The sequence below is a fragment of the Callorhinus ursinus genome, unplaced genomic scaffold, assembly GCF_003265705.2.
Source record: "Callorhinus ursinus isolate GAN/ISIS: 27379988/994484 unplaced genomic scaffold, GSC_fseal_2.0 scaffold3, whole genome shotgun sequence".
In the NCBI taxonomy this organism is placed as follows: Eukaryota; Metazoa; Chordata; class Mammalia; order Carnivora; family Otariidae; genus Callorhinus; species Callorhinus ursinus.
In genome coordinates, this window is record NW_027397065.1 from 35,461,053 (window position 1) to 35,482,849 (window position 21,797).

The following is a 21,797-nucleotide window of genomic DNA, read 5'->3' on the forward strand; positions in this document are numbered from 1 at the left end:
CCTGATACATATTAAACAGTCACCAAGAATTTGATCCCTTATTTATAGACTTCATTTCTCCCTCCACTTACAGATCTAGGTTTGAGAGCCTGGAGCCAACTTTCCCGGGAAGACAGTTTACAAGAACTTTTGTCCAGCACAGAGGAGCCTGGACTTCAGATTTAGTAGCAAGCAATGACCAGGAGAAATCTACCAGGTGTGGCCAGAAGTTACCTAGCAAGGCCTATGCAGTAATTCTAAGTCAGATGTGTGCAAATATCCAGAGAATTTATGGAAAGGTAGTGCAGAGAGGCACTCAATATAAACATGTGAATTAGCAAATGAACATCCGTGGTTCTCAAACTCTGATGTACATCATCATATTCTATAGAGCTTGTCAAAGATAAAAGATGCCTTGGATCTTCTCTAAACTTACTGAATCAGTGCCTCTGGGGTGGGCTCCAGGAATCTGTATTTTTAAGAAGAGTCACTGAAACAGATGCACAGCTTGAAGTCCTGGTTCTTCCATTGGTATGAATCAGATTCTCGCGTGGAGGTTTTACAAAACCCAGCTACTAAGGTCCCATCTCAAGCACCATGACCTAAAGCTTTCACCCTTGTTTTTAAGTCAGGTGTTAACAATTGTATCAAATATGTGTGTGGTGTTTTATAGATTCAAAAAGCATTTCCTAACCCTTATAGATTCAAAAAGCATTTCCTAACCCTTATTTGATTTGATTCTGGTTCAAAGCTCATCCCATTATATGGAATATATATTCTCTGGAGAACCCCAATGTAGCCATCATTTACCCAGTGAAGCTTTGTAGCAACAGGAGCAAGAGAGCAACGGAAGATTTTCTGTGTGGCCACTTACCGTAACTCCAAAATGCTGGTCACGTTTCGAGAGGGAAAGATGCGCCGGATGTAATTGAAATCTCCAACAAAGAGGCTCCCATCAGTTCCAACAGCCAGAGCTACTGGGGCCAGCAGCTTGTTGCCTTCAGCAAGGCCATTGCAGCTGGGACAGGAAATGCTTCGGCGGCGGCCATTGCCCATGATGCTGGTGATGATGGCAGGCTGCTGGGTCAGGAACTGGTTCTCCCCAGTGCCCTTGTGTAGGATTCCTGAGGGGTAGGAAATGGGGGTGGTTACTGCAGCCTTCCAGGGAGGATACATCTATTGGCTTACAGAGGGTGAGGGGCAGTGGTAGAGAGAAGAAAAACAGTAGGACTTTGACCTTTGGGGAACTCCCCTATTACCTCATGATGCTGGGAGAGCTGTAATGGGGCGCTGACCCCCAAGGCTAAGATCTTGTTTGTAGGGGTAACTGAAGAAGAATTGTGAGGTACACTAAGGCAGATGGTCAGGGAAAAACAGCCCAACATTCTTTGACATTTAAAAGGAGAAGGTAGAGAGGGTGCACGGATGGCTCAGTTGGTTGGTTAAGCATCTGACTCTTGGTTTTGGCTCAGGCCGTGATCTCAGGGTTGTGAGATTGAGCTCCATGTCGGGCTCCCCACTCAGTGTGGAGTCTGCTTGAGATTCTCTTTCTTTCCCTCTCCACCTGCTTTGAGCATGTTCTCTCTCTCAAATAAATAAATAAATTTTAAAGAAAAATAAAAGGAGAAGGTGGAAAAACCAATGAGTATGTTGGACATTCGATGAAAAATGCTGAGGGAAGAAGAGAGTCTACCACTTAAATGTCAAGGCTGCAGAGAAGGTTCTGGAGGAGAGACTGGGCTGTATTTGCGAAAGAAAATGTGCCCACATACCACTTTTAACATTGAGGACGTGATGTTTGTCCAGAGACCAGCCACCAAGGTTGGAAGGGTCCAGCTCAAATCCTTGAAGGAGGGCTGTCCTTTTCTCCCACAGAATTAGACTGGGACAGGTCTCGTATTCAAACCCAACAGAAACTGAAAGATAAAAGTCGGGGGGGGGCGCAGAGTGGAGAAGAGTTTCCTTGATTACTCTCGAGCTTTCCAGCTGGAATGAGAAACACATGTTCATGGTAATACAGATTCCTTTCCAGAAACTCACTCAAGGAGGTGGGTTGATTGCTTTTCTCCTTGTGATTCCACACAATATTAAATTCAGATTTCAAGCTGAATTCAGCCTTGAAACTTTACACAGTAGTACTCTGTGGGGATAGAAAGACTTTTCCAATGAACAGCTGGCTTTCAAAAATGACCCTAGTGACGTGGAAGGAGGAGAAGAATCATTTTAAAAATGAAATACAACTCTCCTTTAAAGATGGACAGGAGACTGTTTCTCTCAGCCTGCTGTTCATGGCACGCATTTATTATACTCAGTGTTATTTATTTTCACTCACAAGGAGGAAGGCCTATGGAAGCAGAGTGGCTCATTTATAAGGAGATTCTGGAGGCAACAGCTTGTGTAAGTTAAGGCTCTTTATATGATCACTCAGGATTCCAGAGAGTGCCAGACGAGGCAGGCATGGGGACAAAGCCTGCCAATTATGTGACAATTCCGTGGGGAACAGGATCCAGAGACTGTAAAAATCCTGCATTTGCCACATGGACAAATGGGAGAGGGAGGTAGGAGATGAAGGACTTCAGTTCTAACTCTGCTCTAGCTCACACTTCTCGTGGCTCTGTTTTCCCCATGTGTAACACAGAGCAAGTGAAGCCTCAATTTCTCAGAGAGATGTGGTAAGGATAAATGAAACAAAAATGCCAAGATGCCATACATTTTTAACTGCAGCCCATTGCTTTAGAAATATGAGGTGTTGTTATTATTTGTATTCATACTACATTACATTCTTAACTAGGTGTGCCACCTTTGAGGATTCCCACGGCTTCTTTTAAATCCTGAGGTATAGAAGCATCAATATGAATGGAAGATACATTTTATTAAAAAAACCCCAACAATAACCCACATATATTTCCTAACTTGTCTTCTGAAAATTCCAAGAAACAACAGCCAACTCAGTAGCAAAGAGAATTGCTAGTGCCTAGCTTGTGGCCTTGAAATATTATTTCTCATTAAAAGGAAATCAGGCAGGGCTTCTTGAAGAAATGGCTGGAGCAAGAAATGTGTAAGATGAGACTAGGCCACTTTATCATACAAGATAGCAAGGAAGAAATTAAAATCTACTAGGGTTATGTCAAAATAATCTGGGAGTCAGCCTGAAGAGTGTTCCACTGACCAAAAGTGGGATAATTTGACCATTAGTAGAGATAATAACTTCAATGGATTGAAATATATAAGATACATTTTATTCTATGAGTTCATAATGGTATTAGAAAATTAATTTGCCACCATTAGAGGATGTTAGAGGACCAACTTATTATACTGAAAATAGTAAATAAAGGGAAATAATTGGGCATTTGTCCCTTCTTTCTTATTTGAACTATACCTCAAATAACCAAGTTGTTAATGAGAAAATATCTCTATATAAAAGTATTCCCACTAATAAATGGAAAAGCAATGACAAAATTAAAATATGACTTTGCAATCCCTAATGACCTAATGGATCCAGGCAATGAGCAATCAATGGCCACTGAAATCAAAAAAGGATAAACAAGATGACATTAGGTGCCTCCTGATGGAAGATGACAGTACCACCTATCCAGCTGTCCTGCTTAAAACAAAATCAGAAAATAAGATACCTAGGAATAAATTTAACTAAAGAGGTGAAGGACCTATATGCTAAAAACTGTAAGACATTGATGGAAGAAATTGAAGAAGACACAAATAAATGGAAAGATATTCTGTGTTCATGGATTAGAATTATTACCATCACTAAAATGTTCACACTACCCAAAACAATCTATGGACTCACTGCAATCCCTAACAAAATTCTAATGGCACAGCATAGAAACACAAAAATGAACAGTCTTAAAATGTGTATGAAACTGCAAAAGACCCCAAGTAGCCAAAGCGATCTTAAGAAAGAACAAAGCTAGAGGCATTACACTCCCTGATTTCAAACTATATTACAAAGCTATAGTAATCAAAACAGTATGGGATGGGCATAAAAACAGACATACAGATCAGTAGAACAAAATAGACAGCCCAGAAATAAACCCATACATATATGGTCAATAATTTATAACAAAGGAGCCAAGAATATACCATGGGGAAAAGATAGTCCCCTTAATAAATGGTGTTGGGAAAACTGGACAGTCACATGAAAAAGAATGAACCTGGACCACTATCTAACATCATACACAAAAATTAACGCAAAATGGATTAAAGACTTGAATGTAAGACCTGAAACCATAAAAGTCCTAGAAGAAAACATAGTTGGTAACCCCCTTGATATTGGTCTTAGCAATAATTTTTTGATTTGACACCGAAAGCACAGGCAACAAAAACAAAAACAAATAAGTGGGACTGTATCAAACTAAAAATCTTCTGTGCAACAAAGGAAATCATCAACAAAATGAAAAGGCAACCTACTGAATGGAAAAAAATAGTTTCAAATCCTATATCTGATAAGGGGTTAATATCTAAAACATATAAAGAACCCGTACAACTTGGTAGCAAAAAGGCAAACAATCCAATTAAAAAATGGGCAGAGGATCTGAATAGACATTTTTCCAAAGAAGACATACAGAAGGCCAATAGGTTCATGAAAAGATACCCAACATCACTCATCATCAGGAAAATGCAAATCAAAAATGAGACACCACCTCATACCTATTAGAATGGCTACTATCAAAAGAAATTATAAGTATTGGAAGAGATGTGGAGTAAAGGGAAGCCTCATGCACTTTTGGTGGGAATGTAAATTGATGCAGCCACTATGGAACACAGTATGGAGGTTCCTCAAAAAAAATTACAAATAGAATTACCATATGACCCAAAAATTCTACTTTAGTTATCCATCCAAAGAAAATGAAAACGCACACTCGAAAAGGTACCCGCACCCATGTTCATTGCAGCATTATTTACAATAACCAAGATATGGAAACAACCTAAGTGCCCATTAACGGCTGAATGGATAAAGAAGATGTTGTGTGTGTGTGTGTATAATATTATTCAGCCATAAAAAATTAAATTTGCCATTTGTGACAACATGGATGGATCTTGAAGGCATTATGTTAAGTATGTAAGTTAGAGAAAGACAAATACTGTATGATTTCACTTCTATGTAGAATCTTTAAAAAAATAAAACAAAGCTCATGGATACAGAGACAGATTGGTTTGTTGTCAGAGGCAGGGGGTGGGAGGTGAATGAAGTGGGTGAAGGGAGTCAGAGGTAAAAACTTCCAGTTATAAAATAAACAAGTCTTGGGGAAACAATGTATGGCATAGTGACTACAGTTAATGATACTGTATGGCATATTGTAAATTGCTAAGAGAGTAGATCTTAAGAGTTCTCAGCACAAGAAAAAAATATTTGTAACTATGTGTGTGATGAATGTTAATTAGATGTGTTATGATCACTGCACAACACATATACATATGTAATCCTGTTGTATACTGAAACTAATATAATGTTGCCTGTCAATTATACCTCAATAAAAAAATAAAGTTGATATAGATTAAAAAATCAAACCTGAACCTTAGAAAGCCTCAAGATTCCACTCTCAGTTTACAAGAGCTATAGAACAAAGCAATATGTTAAATAGCCACAGGGATGCAATCAGAAAACAAACTAGACTATAGGAAATTCTACAAACAAACAATGCAGTTGGTACAAAATAAAATATAGAACTTAAAAAAAAGGAGCTGGAGATGGAAGGGAAAAGTATAAATTAAAAAAATTTAAGAGAAATCAAAATCCCAAAAGGTGGGTCTTATTTGGATTCTGATTCAAACAAAGCACTAATATTTTATGATATTCATAAGACATTTGAAATATTGAATAATGGGCTATTTGAAGATATTAAGAAATAATCATTTTAAAAATTGTGATAACTGTCGGCATGTTTTTGAAGTGTTTCTTTAGAGATATATTGTGAAATATTATGGATAAAATGATGTGATATCTGAGACTTGCTTCAGAAAAATATCAGGAGCAGGGAGGTGGATGAAAGAATGGAAAAACCAGTATTCACCATGACTTGATAATGCCAGAAGCTAGATGCATGGGGGTGCATTATAATATTCAAACTACTTTTTGATGTTGGATATTATTTTGATATTGGTAAAGACTGGTATAATATTTGATTAGCCACTTTATATTAAGTGCACTAGTTACTTCAGTAACTTCTTGCTATCTTTATTAGGTTAATAACTCCACTTGCTGATGAAGCAGACTACTAGGGCCATATCCTGAGCATGTGTAACCTGCTAAGTACGTGGATTTAGGCAACTCATTTACTTTCTCCATCCTGTCCCATCTGCACAATGGGGGATATGAGAATGCTCCTTGATAAGGTTATTGAGAGGTTACCCAAGATAAAGGATTTAGCACAGTGCTCTGCACAAAGGGAGTGTCTGATAAATACTGGCTACAAATTACAGTGAAAATTTCTAGGTTTGCTGGTTTCTTATTTTGGTAACTTACTCTAGTTCTTAGAAATTGCAAGCCTAGTGGTGAAGAAAATACAGGATTCTGGATTTTAATTAATCCCACACAGCTTTCTACAAATAGGAAAACATACTGGGTAGGTTGACACTCATCCACAGCTCACAATTCTTCAAAGACTGATAAACCAACAGACCCTTCTCTTACGGTAGTCTTTCATCAGTGGGCAATCGTGTGATTCCCTCAAAGGCACAGCCCGAAACACGGCATGTGGCTTTCACATCCCCTCCAGCTCTGTTTTCTGATTCTCCTGGTGCATTCTGTGCCATTTGCAAGTGCTCTCTGGGAACGTGATCTAGCCCCTGCTCCACCTCTTTCCCCTATCTCGAACGTTCTCCTTGTCCGTACATTCCAGCCACCCTGGCCTTCTCTTTGTCCTTCAAACACACCTTGTTCTTCTTGCTTTTTCTGTCAGAAAAAGAATGCTCTGTTCCTGATTTTCACATGGCTCCTACTTGTCATTCAAGCCCCTGCTGAAGTGTCACCTGCCGAGGAGCCTTCCCTGAATGCCCACCCGCCGTTGCTCTTCCTTCCCAGTAAATATCACTTATTTTTACTTTCATATTAGCATTTATCACTGCTTGATATTTTCTTGTCCAGTCTGTGTTTACTATGTTGATCCCCCACTAATACAGAAGGTCCATGAAATAGGACTCTTGTTTTCCTTACTGACCACTGCATTCCTCTCTACTAGGATAGTGCCAGTAGAACTCATAGTAGGAACTCGATATTGATTGAATTAATGCATGACTAAATCCAAGAGTCAATAGGAGTTGAAACTGAAACATACCAACAGCATCAGAGAGTCCATATACCCTTTGGCCATATGCATCTGTCTTATCCCAGATGAAGGTGTAGGCTAGGTTGGGAGAGGCCTGGAATGACTTCTGGAAGAGGTGCCCCTCTACAGCTACCATCAGGTGAACCTTTATAAGGTTCAGAGGCACCGTGGACTGGGTCATGGTGATCTTCAACAGTGACTTATAGCCCGCGGTCCTGGAGCTCAGGTAGCGAAGCTTCACACTGGAACCAGGGAGCTCAATTTCTTCATGAAGAACCTGGAGAGGAGACACATGGTAGACATACTGCAACCAATGAACTCTGGGCAAGTGGGCTGCTTGCAAACCTGAGGTTGCCGGTCTGTTACCCCTCTCCCCAAAGCATCATGCCTTATGTGGGGTGCAAGAAACACTTCCCACGACTGAGAGAGAGAGAGAGAGAGAAACAAAAACAAAAACAACAAAACTTTATCCTATACCATGGAGTGAAGGGGCTGAGGTTATGATTTTTGGATTAATAATTATTTCTGGTCACTGTGGTGTTTCTTTTTAAAAACCACACTGTTGGCAAAAGATGTAAATAAGAACAGCAGGCTTTATTGCTAGCTGCATGTAAGGAGGCCACAAGAGGCTGTAATTATATGAACCTGCAACTTCCAGTGACAATTGGTATAAAGCAACAGGGAGGCAATAATGTAATATGCCCTCTGTCCTAACACTGATGTAGATCATTAAAGTGCCTCTTACCATGTATCTCTGTGACTAACAGGAATAAAAAGCAATTTGCAGGTGGGTTGCACATATGTATGTTGTTTTTATTTTATTAAAAGCTCCAATGACTGCCAAAGCCTTGAACAACTATCTGAAAACATCTGGAATGTCCAGGAGAGATTCAGTTTTCTCTCCAGCGACCGTACATTCTATTGTGGTTCCTACTTTTTGTCCCTCCCCCTTCATATTAGTTTCTGGCCCACCCAGAGAGTGAGATTTGCTGAGGGGAAGCTGGCCAGCCAGTCAGGGTGAGGGCGGTATGGAAAAGTCCTACCCCAGTACCCCCCATTCTTACCTGGGTCTCAGGCACGATGGGATTCTGCCCTGGGGCTGCACTGAAGAAGGTGGACAGTGGGGAGGAGATGATGATAGGATCTGGTCGGACAAAGCCACTGAGGTCACAGCTGGGGATGGAGTTCTCCTCAGTCTTCATCACCAAGGTGTCCATGGCATAAAAGCTATTCCATGGCAACCACACAGTGCGCTCCTGGCTCATGAATGGGGCTCGCTCAAAGTGCAGGGTCAAGGAGGCACCCCCGTTGGCGATCAGGTCAAACCTGGAGACGGGGTAAGTGGGCTCACTGAGAGGGATGAACTTACCGTTAGACAAGGCAGGGGCTCTGAACTCTGCCCCTGAGGGCAGTGGGAGGGACGGAGCACCTAAGAGAAAAACGTGGGCTTTGGAAGCAGATGGGCTGAGTTAGAACCCAATCTCTATCACTTAGTAGTTGTGCAGCTGTGGGCAAGTTACTAACCCTCTCTTGAGTCTGTTTCTTCATCTGTGAATTGGGAATAATTATACCAACTTCCCAGTGCGGCTGAGAGAATGACATGCAAGGAGTGCAGAGCAGGGGTCTGCAAACTAGGCTCCTCCAGCTAAATCCAACCCGCCACCTGTTTTGGCAAACAAAACTTTTATTGGAGTACGGCCACGCTGATTTGTTTACTTATCCTCTCCAGCTGATTTCATGCTACAAAGGCAGAGCTGAGTAGTTGTAATAGAAACTATATGGCATGCAAAGCCTAAAATATTTACTATCTGGCCCTTTACAGAAAACGTTCCCCTGCCCCTGCTGGAGAGCACTTAGCATTGTGCTGGGCTAACAGAAGTGTTCAATAAATACAGTTATAATGCTCAATGCTAAGTCATGGGAGGGCTTCATTAAAGCTTTCTTCTCATCTACCTGGACTGTTACGAGATATGTATTTGGTTTCACAGAGCCTTACTACCTTTTGAGATAAAACTGACATATAATGTTAGTTTCAGGTATAGTACAATGTAATGAATTGATATTTGCCTATATTACAAAATAATGGCCACAAAAAGTCTAGTTAACATCTATCTATGCATAGTTGCAATTTTTTTTGTTATGCAAACCTTTAAGATTTATTCTCTTGGTAACTTTCAATATGCAATACGGTGTTATTAACCATAGTCCCCATGCTGAATATTACATCCCCAGGATTTGTTTATTTTCTACTGGAAGTTTATACCTTTTGAACCCTTCATCCATCTTGCCCCATTTCTGATATTTCTGATAACTGTTCTTAAACCTTATTCCTGTTTGCTCCTCAAGAGCTGGACAAAGGTATTACTAGCAAAGTAAAACAAAGGTAGTTCTTTCCCAATTAACAGAAAAGAAGGAGGTTAACTGAGAGAAGTCTCCCAGTTTTAAGTTTTATTCCTCCACCAGGATCTCAATGCTTCAAGGATGGTGGTGCTTTCTTGCTCACTTCAGAATTCCCAGCAATTAATAGAGTTCCTGGATCACAGTAAAAACTCAGTGAAAATATACAGACCCACTGGCTTCACCCAATTTGGGTAATACTTTTGGTGGGTTTTTGTTTGTTTGTTTGTTTACTTTTGGTTGTTTACTTCTGTTCTTGTTTGTTTACTTTTGGTGTTTTTTAACAGACATAAAATGCATGAGTGAGGAGCACATGAATACTAAGGTAAATAACAGAGCATGCACTGTACAGCAGTTTATTACATTAACTTGTTTGTAGACTTATTTTTGGGCACGCATCCTGCTGGAGATGGTTTTGTACAGGACACAGAAGAGAGTCAAATGTCTTGATATGATAGAATCAAATCATCAATGTCTGTGGCATGCACTACTATACAACAGATTGTGTGATTCCTCGGAGCATTCACAAATACATCCTGTTACTTCCAGGGCTTTGCAACCTGAACAGGCTGAAGAATCACCAATCCTGGAGGTTGGATAGATGATATGGGAAGTGGGTTTGGGCTGTAATTAGTCAGGAAGCAGCTGAGAGGGATGGGACAGCATAAGGTAGGGATAGGCAGCAGGCTAAGGACTTGGAAATGTCCTCTGTGTTGTCATAGGACTTTGCAGGGCTAGAACACTGGCTTCTAAGAATGAACAAGGGCTGGGATAGTTCTGCATACTACACATTTACAGTCCTAGTGCTTTAAAATAATTAGATTTGGCTGCAGAAGTGAATGAGTAAGGGGGCACCTGGGTGGTATAGTCGGTTAAGCAACCGACTCTTGGTTTCGGCTCAGGTCGTGATCTCAGGGTCCTGGGATGGAGCCCCATGTCGGGCTCCACACTCAGTAGGAAGTCTTCTTGGGATACTTTCTCCCCTTTCCCTCTGCCCCTCTCCCCCTGACTCTCTCTCCCCATCTAAAATAAATAAATAAATAAATAAATAAATAAATAAATAAATAAATAAATAAATAAATCTTTAAAAAAGAGAAATGAATGAGGGAGATATCAGAAACTCTGTCAATACTGAGGTTTTGATGGAAATCATCAGATGTCTTCTTGGGGTTTCAATGGTGGGAATATGAGAATAGGGTTATTGTGGGCTGGTCAATTTTGAAACTACCTGCAAGGCTACCGAGGACATGAAAGAGTAAGGCCAGACTCTTCACCAGAGAAAGGCAAGGCCGTAGTTCTTACCCACATGCTACGTCCACGATTTTCCAGACTCCAGTTTTATAGAAAAAAGTGTTGCATCCGATTTACAGTAACTGTCTTCATTTTCATTTGGAATAGAAGGCAATAGTTTGTGGGTTTTTTTTAGCCCAGGGTGGGTGAGTGATTTCCCCATTCCATAGATTCCTTTTCTTCTCCTTCTTCTTCTTTAAATTTCAACCCCATGCCCAGTGGATTAAGGAAATAACATAGCTTTCATCTTGGTGGGGGCTGCATGGGTGCATGTTTCCAATCAGAAGATAATAGGAGAAGGTTGCGTTCTTCACACAGCAGGGTGACAGCTAAATGTATTTAATTAGACTTCTCTGATTACACCCCACCCCCTCAAAACAGGCATGAAAACAACACAGCTCCTAAAGCCACAGATGAAAGCAGAAGGGGTTCACCACAGGACACTATGTCGTGTGGATCCTTGTCACCTTGCACTGCCTTTGATTTAAAATAGGAGTGAGTTTCCAAGAGCCACTTCGCCTTTTTCTTTCTAGAATCTGTCCTCCTCCAGCTCCAACCCCAACACATGGACACACACAGAAAAGCACTTGCCTGACATGGAAAAAAAAGGAGAATGATGGTTATTGGCAGCCCTAGATAGGCTGGCCCTTCTATTTGTTTTTCATTTTGGATACCATATCATAAAGCAACAAGTACATTTGGGGGGATCCTCACTGGGGCTCTGACCTGGTGGGCATCGCAGTCCACAAGGGGAAGTCATGTGGTTCCAAGCCAATAGCAACATCTGTCTCTTAGCCTGCACCCTCTGCCCTGAGTAGGTAGAGCTCACAAAGATACTTACGTGCCATCTTGGCGGGTAATGGTGTAGCCGTATTTTGGGTACTTGACAAAAGACACGTTCACTCCAACCAGAGGAGTCCCATCTGTAGTTACTACTTGGCCTCGTATGAGAGAAACCAAGCTGAGAGAAAAAGAAACACAAATCTTGAGCCACACAGAGGAGAATAAGGAGACCCAGGGCCGTGTCAAGTTCTCCTTCCATATTGTCGCTGTCCCCATCCATCCTCCTTTGGTCACTAAGGTAAGAAGACTTTCAACATTTATTTCTGGATTCACATGATCACACCTCATGGGGAAGTGTTAACGCTTGCTTTCCTTGAGGAGCAGAACTGGTGACGTGTCGAAGTGAAATCCACGGACAGCCTCCCCACTCAGATGGGCAATGGGGTCTCCTGTGCACATTCCCTCTAGCCTTGGCCTTGCTCCATTTCTTGACATCATCTGGCTTTTTTTTTGGCCTGAGCTTCAGGCTGCCCCTCATCACTCATGCTTGTGCCTTAGTCTGGCACAGAGAGTATTATATTCAGGTGAGAGCTTCCCCATCTGGCTACTCATTTCCTTTTTTGGCTTTGAAGAAAGGCAACGCTACTCTTCTCCTCCAGGCTGGAATGTCAGAGGGAATGGAGGGAAGCACACAGAGGTTTTTTTTTAATGAGGCTGGGACATCTACATACATTGTTTTTTGCTGCCCTCTAAGAGCAACATTTCTCTCAATCCATGAGAACCTGAGGAAAAGAGAATATGGGAGATACATTTTTCTGGATTCTATCTTGGGTTCTGGATTCCAGGTAACTCTATTTTCCTTGTATCAAATTCCTGCTATTTGATGGGGCAGAGGTGGGGGTGGCTGAAATCCCACTCAACTTTTTTCCACTGTCGGCGAAAGCTCTCCTCTCTCCAGATCACAGTAACTAGAACTTTCTCGAGGATGCCAGTAACCAACGAGCAACTTTTGCAAAATCCCATAAAGCAAGAGAGACGCCACAACAGTCCTCTCAAAAACCACAGAGGGAGAAGGCCTCCTCTTACCTAAATTTTCTGATTTCACAGAGAAATGGGTTAATGAGAACTTCCATTTTTGCACTTAGCCCCCAGCCCACCAGGCAGGTCTGCAGCTGTATTGTGAGCCTTCAAGCCACTGGGCATTTGCTGAAGGCAGAGAGGTTCTCAGGTTTCCAGATTCCTGGACATAGTCCCAATTTCTGGATGAGGTAATCAAGCTGACCTGTTCTTTGCCACTATCTTGTCTAAGTCTGCTCGATTTTTGGAATGCACTTACTTCTGCATTTCAGGTGACCCCAAAACTGGAGGGATGCTTTCTCCAGGCACCTCTCTTTTTATTAGCAATACCCCCAACTGTTCAACTCCAACCCTTTGATGATCTCAGGAGGGTTTAGACTGTTCCACCGACAGCTCTAATTGTCTGTTACTGGCTGCCTAACAAATGCATCCCATTTTTAGCTGGTTCCAACTACAATGCTAGAGTCTTTTGAAAGTGGAAAACTAAATTATGAAAATAATTCTTTTGTTCAATTCCATTTCCTTATCTTAGCGCAGACTAAGATTTCTTTCATGCCTTCCGAGACCCTATTTTAAAATCGATGTGCGTTGATGACCTCAAGGTACAAAGCGTTTGTGATGAGAAAACAAAATTGGGAGTATGTCCTGCAGTGGGGTTTTCCCCCCTCTTTTTTTGTACCACTGCTACTGCTTTTAAGTCATTCCTATAGCATAAGACTTTCCAGAGCATCACAGAAATAAAAGGGGCCTGGTTGCCTAGGCTTCCTACCCTCTATTTTCCTAATTCTTCATTGTTGCTGGCTTCATATTGTTTCTAGGCAGACAATTCACAGAAAAGACTCAGCTAAGACATGCTATCAGTTCATTTCTATTTATGATTATTGATGTGTAACAATTATCACATTATCTCGATAGTGAGATCTGCTCTATAAATTATAGTGGTGGAGTCAAGGCATTTTAGTGATTTTTGTATGCCATTATCTTGGGGAAATGCCTTCTTAGAAGTCTTGAATTAACTTCTTTTTTACTCCTAGCTTTCTCCTTCATTTTTCTGTCAGAGGATAATGCACTAAAATTCACATGCTTGGTGAACTTCAACCTATGTCTTGGAGTAATATTTTGTATTTCTGAATTATGTATCTATGCCGACATGGAGCGTGGGCTCATGTGAGTGGTGCTATCTACTGCGACTTTCAAAGCTCCAGAGAAGATTTCTCTGAAGCAAGTTTCTTTCGCCCAGATCTCTAGGGCTGGTCTAGCCCACCAAATATTCTGGAGTCCCTGCTTTCTCTCCTGCATCTTGGCTGTAGCTCAAGGTGCCTTCTGGAAGTGATAACTTTGATGAGGAAGAGAAGACTGAATTTTAAGGGACAAAAAGGAGAGTATCAGGAAATTACTGGATTTAGGGTGGAAAAGATGAAATGTTAACAGGAAGCTGAACAGAGCAGGGGCCTTCAAAGATGCATTTACTGTACAAGCAAACTGCATGCAAACCCTACTGAAATGCTTCCAGCCTGGTGCAAGGGCCATTCGTGACTCGTTGGCAACAGGAATTATGTTCATAATTAAAGGGAAACATATCTATAGAATCCCTGCCTCAGAACTAGGATTTAACAAGCAAATACTTTTGTGGCCAAAGATTTGTGGTTTCTTTTGAGGGGTTCTTGTATTAAAGTAATAATATAACTGTGCGAGTATATTCTATAATATTATTCTAATTTTATCAATCAAGAACATGAAGTTTATGAGGTTAAATAACTTGCCTAATGTGGCACAGGCTAGGGGGTGTCAGGGCTGAAACAGAAGAGGGCCGAGACTATTTTTTCTTTTCTGTTTTATTTTTAGGAAAGCAAGACCCGGCGAGAGGCTAATGTTGCTGGCCTGAAGTGACCATGTTAGGAGCCCTCATATTCAAATTGCTGCCGGGAATTGGGGCTGCACAGCTTCCCAGAGAGTTCCTAGGGGCTGTGGAAGTAATCAGCTGTACCATTACCTCCCACCTCCTCATCCTACCTTTGCCAGACTCTCCCAAGGGGGAGGAGCAGAGTCTGAGTCGTGGTCTGATGCTGTTTCTTCCCCAAAGCCTACCACTTAAGTTCAAGGTTCCTAGAGGTTTCATGAGAGAGAACCCAGCCAGCAGCTCTTATCTCCGCACAGGAAGGAGCACTGAGATGAGACAGGCGACCCCAATAAGACCACACCTGCCATCCTCACATCTGCAGACACCATCAACATCTGGACCCAGACCCACCAAGAGAGAGATCTGTGATAGGCAGGAGGGCCATAAGGAGACCCCTGCCTCTCTGTCCTTCCTGTCACCCCCAGAATCAGAAACAGTGTTTAGGAGGGAGAAGGGGATGGCACGCCTCAAAGCTAACTCTCCCCTTGCTCTCCTCTCCAGGGGTACAGTTCTAACTTGTCCTGGGAGGAAGGGAGGGGCCAAGCTGACTATAAAATAAACCCAGAATTTGCCCCAGAATTGCTTCAGATTAGCTACTGAGAGCAAAAGTAAACTCAAGAGAAACCCCATCATTTTGGAAAGAGAGATAAAATGCTCCAGCACGACATCTTGCCCAAAACAGGCTAACAGCAGGTGCAATTGATGGGGTTGCAGAGAGGATCATAGATGGTCTACATAAAGTCTCTGGCTCATCAGTGGTGCTCAATACATTCTAATTAATGTTATTCAGTTAATAACTGCTTTCAAAAATACTCTATTGAATGAAATATTTCAGTGATGATCAGACAAAAGGCACTATCAGAGGTATTTTATAAAGAGAGAGAAAATAACAACAACAATATCATAAAATAATAGATTATAAAAATGATCTGAAAACCAGACCATCCACAGATGTCTCCAGCAGCTTCTGGGTTGAAGGTGGCCAAATCCCACAGAGAGGAAAGGGCCCTCTGTGAACCAGAGAGAGGAGCTGCCCTTATGGGGTAGTTTCTAGGCCAACTAGGCCCACAGAGAAACCAGGAGCACTTCCTCCTGCTCTACCAGGAAGGAACCCAGCCACCTCGGCAGCCTGTATGGACAGAAGAGTGCCCACCTGCTATTGAAGGGGTTGTCTCCAGGGATGATGTGGGTGCTGTCTTTGCCTGCCAAGAGCTTGATGCGGTCGTAGAAGGATTTCACTGCAGGCGAGTCTGTCTGGCCCTGCTGAATGATGTCCAGGGGGTCCCGGGACCCTCGGCAGAGCAGGCTATTCTGACAGGCTGACTGCAGGCAGCAGTCAGGGTCCAGGCAATCCACCAGGCCATCTGGAAGGGCAGAGGCAGAGCCAGGGTCAGGGCATTTCATGGCACAAAGCTGCTGAGAGATGCTCGCACCTTGGTCAGGAAGAGTGTCAGCCCTTCACAAGGGCTTGAAATGGCAGGTCTCACACAATGGGTCTAGTTTAATTCCAGCACATATGCATTGAAAAGAAAAGACCGAGAGGAAATAATCGAAAATGCGGACAAATGATTATCCCAAGGTTGTAGATAAGTGTGTGTCGCTCCTCTTTCTTTATTAGACTTTCCTAGGATTTCTACTTTTTCGGTTATGAGCAAGTATTATTTGAGTGGTTGGAAACAAAAACGAACATTTTGCTCTGAACAGCATAGCAAAAAAATTATCCATAGCTGGTTTTCGGGGCCTGTGCTAATGGGCGCATCAATAATCAAAATGTGTGGGATCCCTTTAGTCTTGCTTGAATGGAGAAAAATGTTCCATCCCCACTCCCTCTCAGACTGCTGACCAGTTTGGCAATTGGGTGGGGTGAGTTCTACATTTTCCAGGAAATGTGGAGAAGTGGCTTTAGTTGGAGCGCCCAGAAATTAAACTATCAGTTCACCCAATTACTTCTGGTGCTACCTTGCTACACACCTGTAGCACTCTGAACATCCTGATTTACTTGCCTAGATCCCTGCCCCGCCATCCCTTTCCTGGGCTGATTCCTGTCATTCATCTACCATACAACAAATATTTGAGGGCCATCCATGTTCTGGAAATGAAACATGGAACAAAGGATGAAGAATGATGGTGTTTGTTCTTAAGGAGCTGATAGTACAGTGGGGGGAAACAGATATGACTCATCCTCTAAGACCCAGACTAAGTATGTCCTCCTCTTCTAGGAAGGCTTCCTGGTGATGCCTCTGGTTAGGTTAGGGCAGCCCTCCTCTGTGTATCCCTGAATCAGAGTTTCTCAGAGACTGGTTCTGCATCAAAATCCCATGGGGAGAATCAAGGGTCTACCCCAGAGCTTCCCAGGGAGAGCATCCAGAAGCAGGTCCTGGCACCTGCCTTTTATACATGCTTCTCAGGTGATTTTAATGCACAATAAGTTTTAGAAACCCTTGTGAATGCCAAATTCCTTGTGCTAGAATTATTTCTGTGTGCTTGCCTTCCTGTCTGGAAAACGAGCTCTTTGAAGAGAAAAACAGAATCTTATTCATTTCTATATTCACATCTTACTCAACGCCAGCCTCAGAATTGGCTACTCAACAAAGGTTTGTTGAATGAATACATGAATGTTTTCCCTTCTTCGCATGTGTGTTAGGGATGAGCATGGGAATGTTTCGGGCAGTCTTTGCTCCTTGGAATTCCCTAATAGAATGGATTAGTTGGCCAATCCTTATTCACTCTGCTGGGAATTGACTGAACACACAGTAGAGAGAAAGCCTTGGAGAATAACTTGCTTGCACCTCCCAGATTTGATGGCAAGGTACTTTGGGGCCATAATTAACATCATAGAAACATGTACTCAAACCCTGGGCTGTGACTTGACAAACACATGTACTGGAACACTGAATCAGAGGCCTGCCTGCGTGCTTTAAATTTACTACAATGTAATTTTTTGGCATTACTCTTTCTGTTTGGTTCTGCTAATGAAATTGAAATATGTAATTTCACCAAAGTTCCACTGTAATTTAGCAATTAATGTACAATTATTTTAATGCATTACTTTCTTTTTAGCAAACAAACAAATTAGGAGGTTGTGTGTTTTGCTTGGCTTTAAATTACTAAAACTAGCCTCTCATTTTCCACATGGGCAAATGTTGCTTCTGTGCCTTGTAACACATTTAGATTTACAGAATTTCCTAGAAATGAAGACACAGGAGGGTGAGCAGGCACACACACTTTAAATTTAGAGACTTTCGAAGTCAGGGCTCTAAACACCTCTGCCTGATGTGCTGGCTGAATCGGGTACTCTCCAGAGGTTCACAAATCTCAGACCCAAGAAAGAGGGCCAGAGAATTGTATCTCAGCAGCAGGATGATGCTGAGGCATGGTCTCAGATCTATGTTCAGATTGTATAGTGGATCCCAGAGCCCTTGGCAGAATAAGAAAAAGACAAGAAAAAAAAAAAACCCTGCATAGCACTCTGCCTTTAACATCACCTTCTGCGGACTGCCTGCACCAGACAGAAGGAATCTACCGTGGAATGCCTGCTTTGGATTTAAAATTATCCCGCTGAGATTTGTTGGCAGGGCTCCCTTCAGCAGATGCAGGAACTTCTTAGGTGAGAAGAAACACATTGCTATTAGCACTATAGATTTCTTTAAGGCCGCTGGTCTCTTCCCATTAGAAGTTCCATCTGTCTCTGGTGGCCTTTCCCTCCTGAAGCTGGGAACATCTCCTACCCCTCATCCGATTTACCACCCCCTCCATATAACCAGCTTGAGAACCTCATCGGGCTCAAATAGTAACGCAGGACAGTTTTCCTATTAAGCACTCAACACTTTCCTCCCCAACCACTGCTCATTTGCTACTCGTTCTGGGCTTGTGACTTCTTCAAAAGTGTGGACCTCAAATTTCCCCACTGTTTTGTCGATTCTAGGGCTTTTTTTTTTTAAGGGCCTGTCTGGCAGGAGATGTCCTATAAACACATCAGCAATAGCAGATGGCAAATGCTAAAAAAAGAAAAGAAGGATAGAAATGATTTCCTCGCACATATTTACATTTACCTGCTCCGGAGATGGCGCATTTGGGGTTCTATCGGTTATTAAGTGTGAGCGTACGTTATGCTTGTAATGACCTCATCATGTTGCGTGATTATGGGCTGCTGGTGCTGCACGCTTCCCGACGACACCGTGAACTTTAAATTGGCACTCCAATCTCCCAGTGGCCTGTCAGTCATGAGAGCCGCATCTTTATGCCAGCAAGCCCCTTGCGTGGAGTCTGACATGGCAATCTTCAGTAAATTACCCTGTCACTGACAATCTTGCAGTTATCTCGCAAACAATCAAGCAGGCAATCAAACTGTTCTGAATTGCTAGTTCAGGACCCGAGAGGCTTCAGGCGTCTCTATTCAACAGGGGCACGGGAGCGGCACAACCCTCCCATGACACTGGATGGTTTCTTTCTTTATTTATCCACCTACTTGTTTGTCTGGGGGGCTTTTTCCCAGGGAGGGTGGAGAGGGAGGTGTGCAGAGTCCTCGAAAACGACCCAATTCTGATTCAGCGTTTGGGGAAAGTGACCCAGGCCCTCCTGACTGGGCCCCGTAGCAGTGTGGCTTGTTGGCTTCGCGTGCCCTCATGTACTTCACTCCATGAGATGCGGCCACAGAGAATTATCTAGGCGCTGTCAGAAGGCAGGCTAAACCACAGCTCTGGCTGCAAGCCACACACACGCGTATGTCAAACGCTAATTGTAGTGGCCATTTCAGAGAAATATGGATGTGGAGAAACTTTCTGGGAAGAGTATGTGAGGTATTCTTTTTATCGCTTTTGATAAAGAAAATCGGAGAAAATCTTCCCTAACAGGTCTAGCAACACGGGGCAGAAATCAGGGTGATGCTAAATGGAATCCTTTGAATTAGAGTTTCTAAGGTAAAATTTTAGCCAAAAAGCCTACACAGTGTCCGAGGGAAGAGCCTGGCCTCTAGAATCAGAGAGATTTGGGTTTAAGGCTCATGTCCTCTGGTCCCTGGCTGTGTAAGCTTAGAAAGATAACCAACCTTGCTGAACCTCAACTTCTTTGCTTTCAAAACTGAGTTATAATAGTGCATATATCATAGGGTTCTGTGATGGGGAACAAATGAATTGATGTCAGTCTGCCATAGTATGTGTTCAGTGAACCGTAGGTATTACTGTAACCAGAAACTCTGCGAAGTTTTCAGCTTTTTCGGTTTATAAAAACTGGACACAGATATCAGTAAAATTAATATCCCCTATTGGAGTCATTCACTGCTCTGTGCTATGGGTAGGTTGAATCTTGGCAAGAATGTGACTTTCCACATAGTGATAAGTTAATTGGTAGTAATAATAAATACTACAGTTTGAACAAGATTTAGACATACCCTTGATTTCAATCCTCACGGCAACCCCGCAGAGCAGAATATATAACCCTTAAGCTGCACGCCCCTGATCAGGGTGTCTGGGTTTGAATTTCGGATCAGGTGCTGCCCATATGCTGACCCTGGACAATTAACTGCTCTGCATCTCAGTTCCCTCATGTACAAAATGAAGATGATGATGATGTTAGAAAGTGCTGTTTGGAGGATTAAAGCAGTTATTACACATACAGCACTAGGCACAGTGCCCCGTACAGTGAACACTCAGTTAACTATGTGCTGTGCCCATTATCATGCCTTCACCCACCCTATAGAGTTGGAAACTGAGGCTCAGAGAAGCTAAGTAAGTTATCCAAGTGGCTAAGCAGCAGCTCTGGATAAAAAGTAGGAAAAGGCAACCAGTGAGATCCTTACCCTCTGTCTTCTTCATTATCAGAAGGAGGAGATATTTCTTTCCCGAAGGGAGTCTGAAAACAGGGCAGTGGACACCCATCAACTGGGGAAATATGGTTGGCCGCGAGATTTAATTACTTCTGCAGGCCTGCCTACATTTACAGCTGGGAAAAAATCAGGCTGGTTGAAACAAGTTTCTAGAAAGGAATCAACAGGAGAAACAAGATGCCTGGGAATTCATTCCCTGCAATACAGGCTGCTGAGGACCACACTATTTACCTGTGGGATTCAAACCCCCATTCAGCTGTTTACCACTGGCACAAGGTGGCACTTGCCTTCTGGGCTGGCTACAAGTTTGTGCCATTGGTTTCCAGCCCCGGCCTAGCTCACGCTGTTGGATTTTTCAAGGAGCTCCTAAAGTGGCAAAAGGTATAACCTCAAAGCCTTCACTGAACACATACGAGTGAAGCTATGCTCAGTGGGGAGGAGGCCACGGGTCAGTGGAGGGGCTGCAGAGAGCCACAGTAGATGCCGGGTATCTCAGAGTTGGCTGAGACATGCACATCTTTTCTGTTCAGGAAAGGCTGCGTGAGTCGACACATCGCTCTTACGGAGAAGGGAGGTCTGTAGGAATGAGAGGGTGTTTATTTCATTCATTTCATTTATTTTCCTCTTTGATCTTTGTAAACTGGGCAGCTTATGGAGAATCGGATGGAAGCATTTTGTTCAATTTTCATGCCTTTTATTCCCTATAGCTTGGTATGCAAGTGTTTCCCTTTATAACCTGCCTGAACTCTCCAGCTTTCTTGGGTATTAAAGGCTTCAGGAAAACATCTAAATTTACTTTTCTTAGTTTCATTTTGTGACAGGGTGGCACAAATCGACTCCAACAATTCACTTTAGGTGCCACGGATAGCTCTGCTAGCGTCTGCACATAGGACCTGACTGGGAAACTGGTCAGCAGCTCAGATTTTAAAAATGAGCTCTACTCTTTACAGATCATGGTCTGATGAAAGGAATCTCCAACCACCAAATCTACCTTCCCTAATCATCCAGCCAAGAGGATGGTTAAAACTAGGAAGAGTACATATGGTTCCATTTATAGGATGTTCAAGAACAGGCAAAGTTAATCAATTATGGTAAAAAGTTAGAAATTGTAGTTACCTTAACAGGGAGCTACTGGCTGGGAAAGAATGGGGAGGTATTGGCTGGGAACTTTCTGGGTGCTGGGAATGCTCTAGATCTTCATCTTATTCACCTGGCTACACACACATCAAGGTGTGTATTTAAGATTATGCAATTTATGTATTTG

General features: G+C 42.5%; 1 protein-coding gene across 5 annotated transcripts in view; it reads right to left on the reverse strand.

Annotated features, from left to right (window-relative positions):
- The window catches only part of TENM2 (teneurin transmembrane protein 2), a 1,506,090-nt gene that overhangs the window by 70,463 nt on the left and 1,413,830 nt on the right, over window positions 1–21,797 (reverse strand). For all 5 annotated transcript variants that reach the window (XM_073890196.1, XM_073890205.1, XM_025867075.2 and 2 more), the window contains 6 exons: window positions 15,863–16,073; window positions 11,791–11,910; window positions 8,327–8,588; window positions 7,272–7,539; window positions 1,752–1,895; window positions 854–1,103 (listed from right to left, as the gene is read on the reverse strand). In XM_073890196.1, the coding sequence (XP_073746297.1) occupies window positions 854–1,103; window positions 1,752–1,895; window positions 7,272–7,539; window positions 8,327–8,588; window positions 11,791–11,910; window positions 15,863–16,073 (1,255 nt within the window). The remainder of the gene's footprint in view (window positions 1–853; window positions 1,104–1,751; window positions 1,896–7,271; window positions 7,540–8,326; window positions 8,589–11,790; window positions 11,911–15,862; window positions 16,074–21,797) is intronic.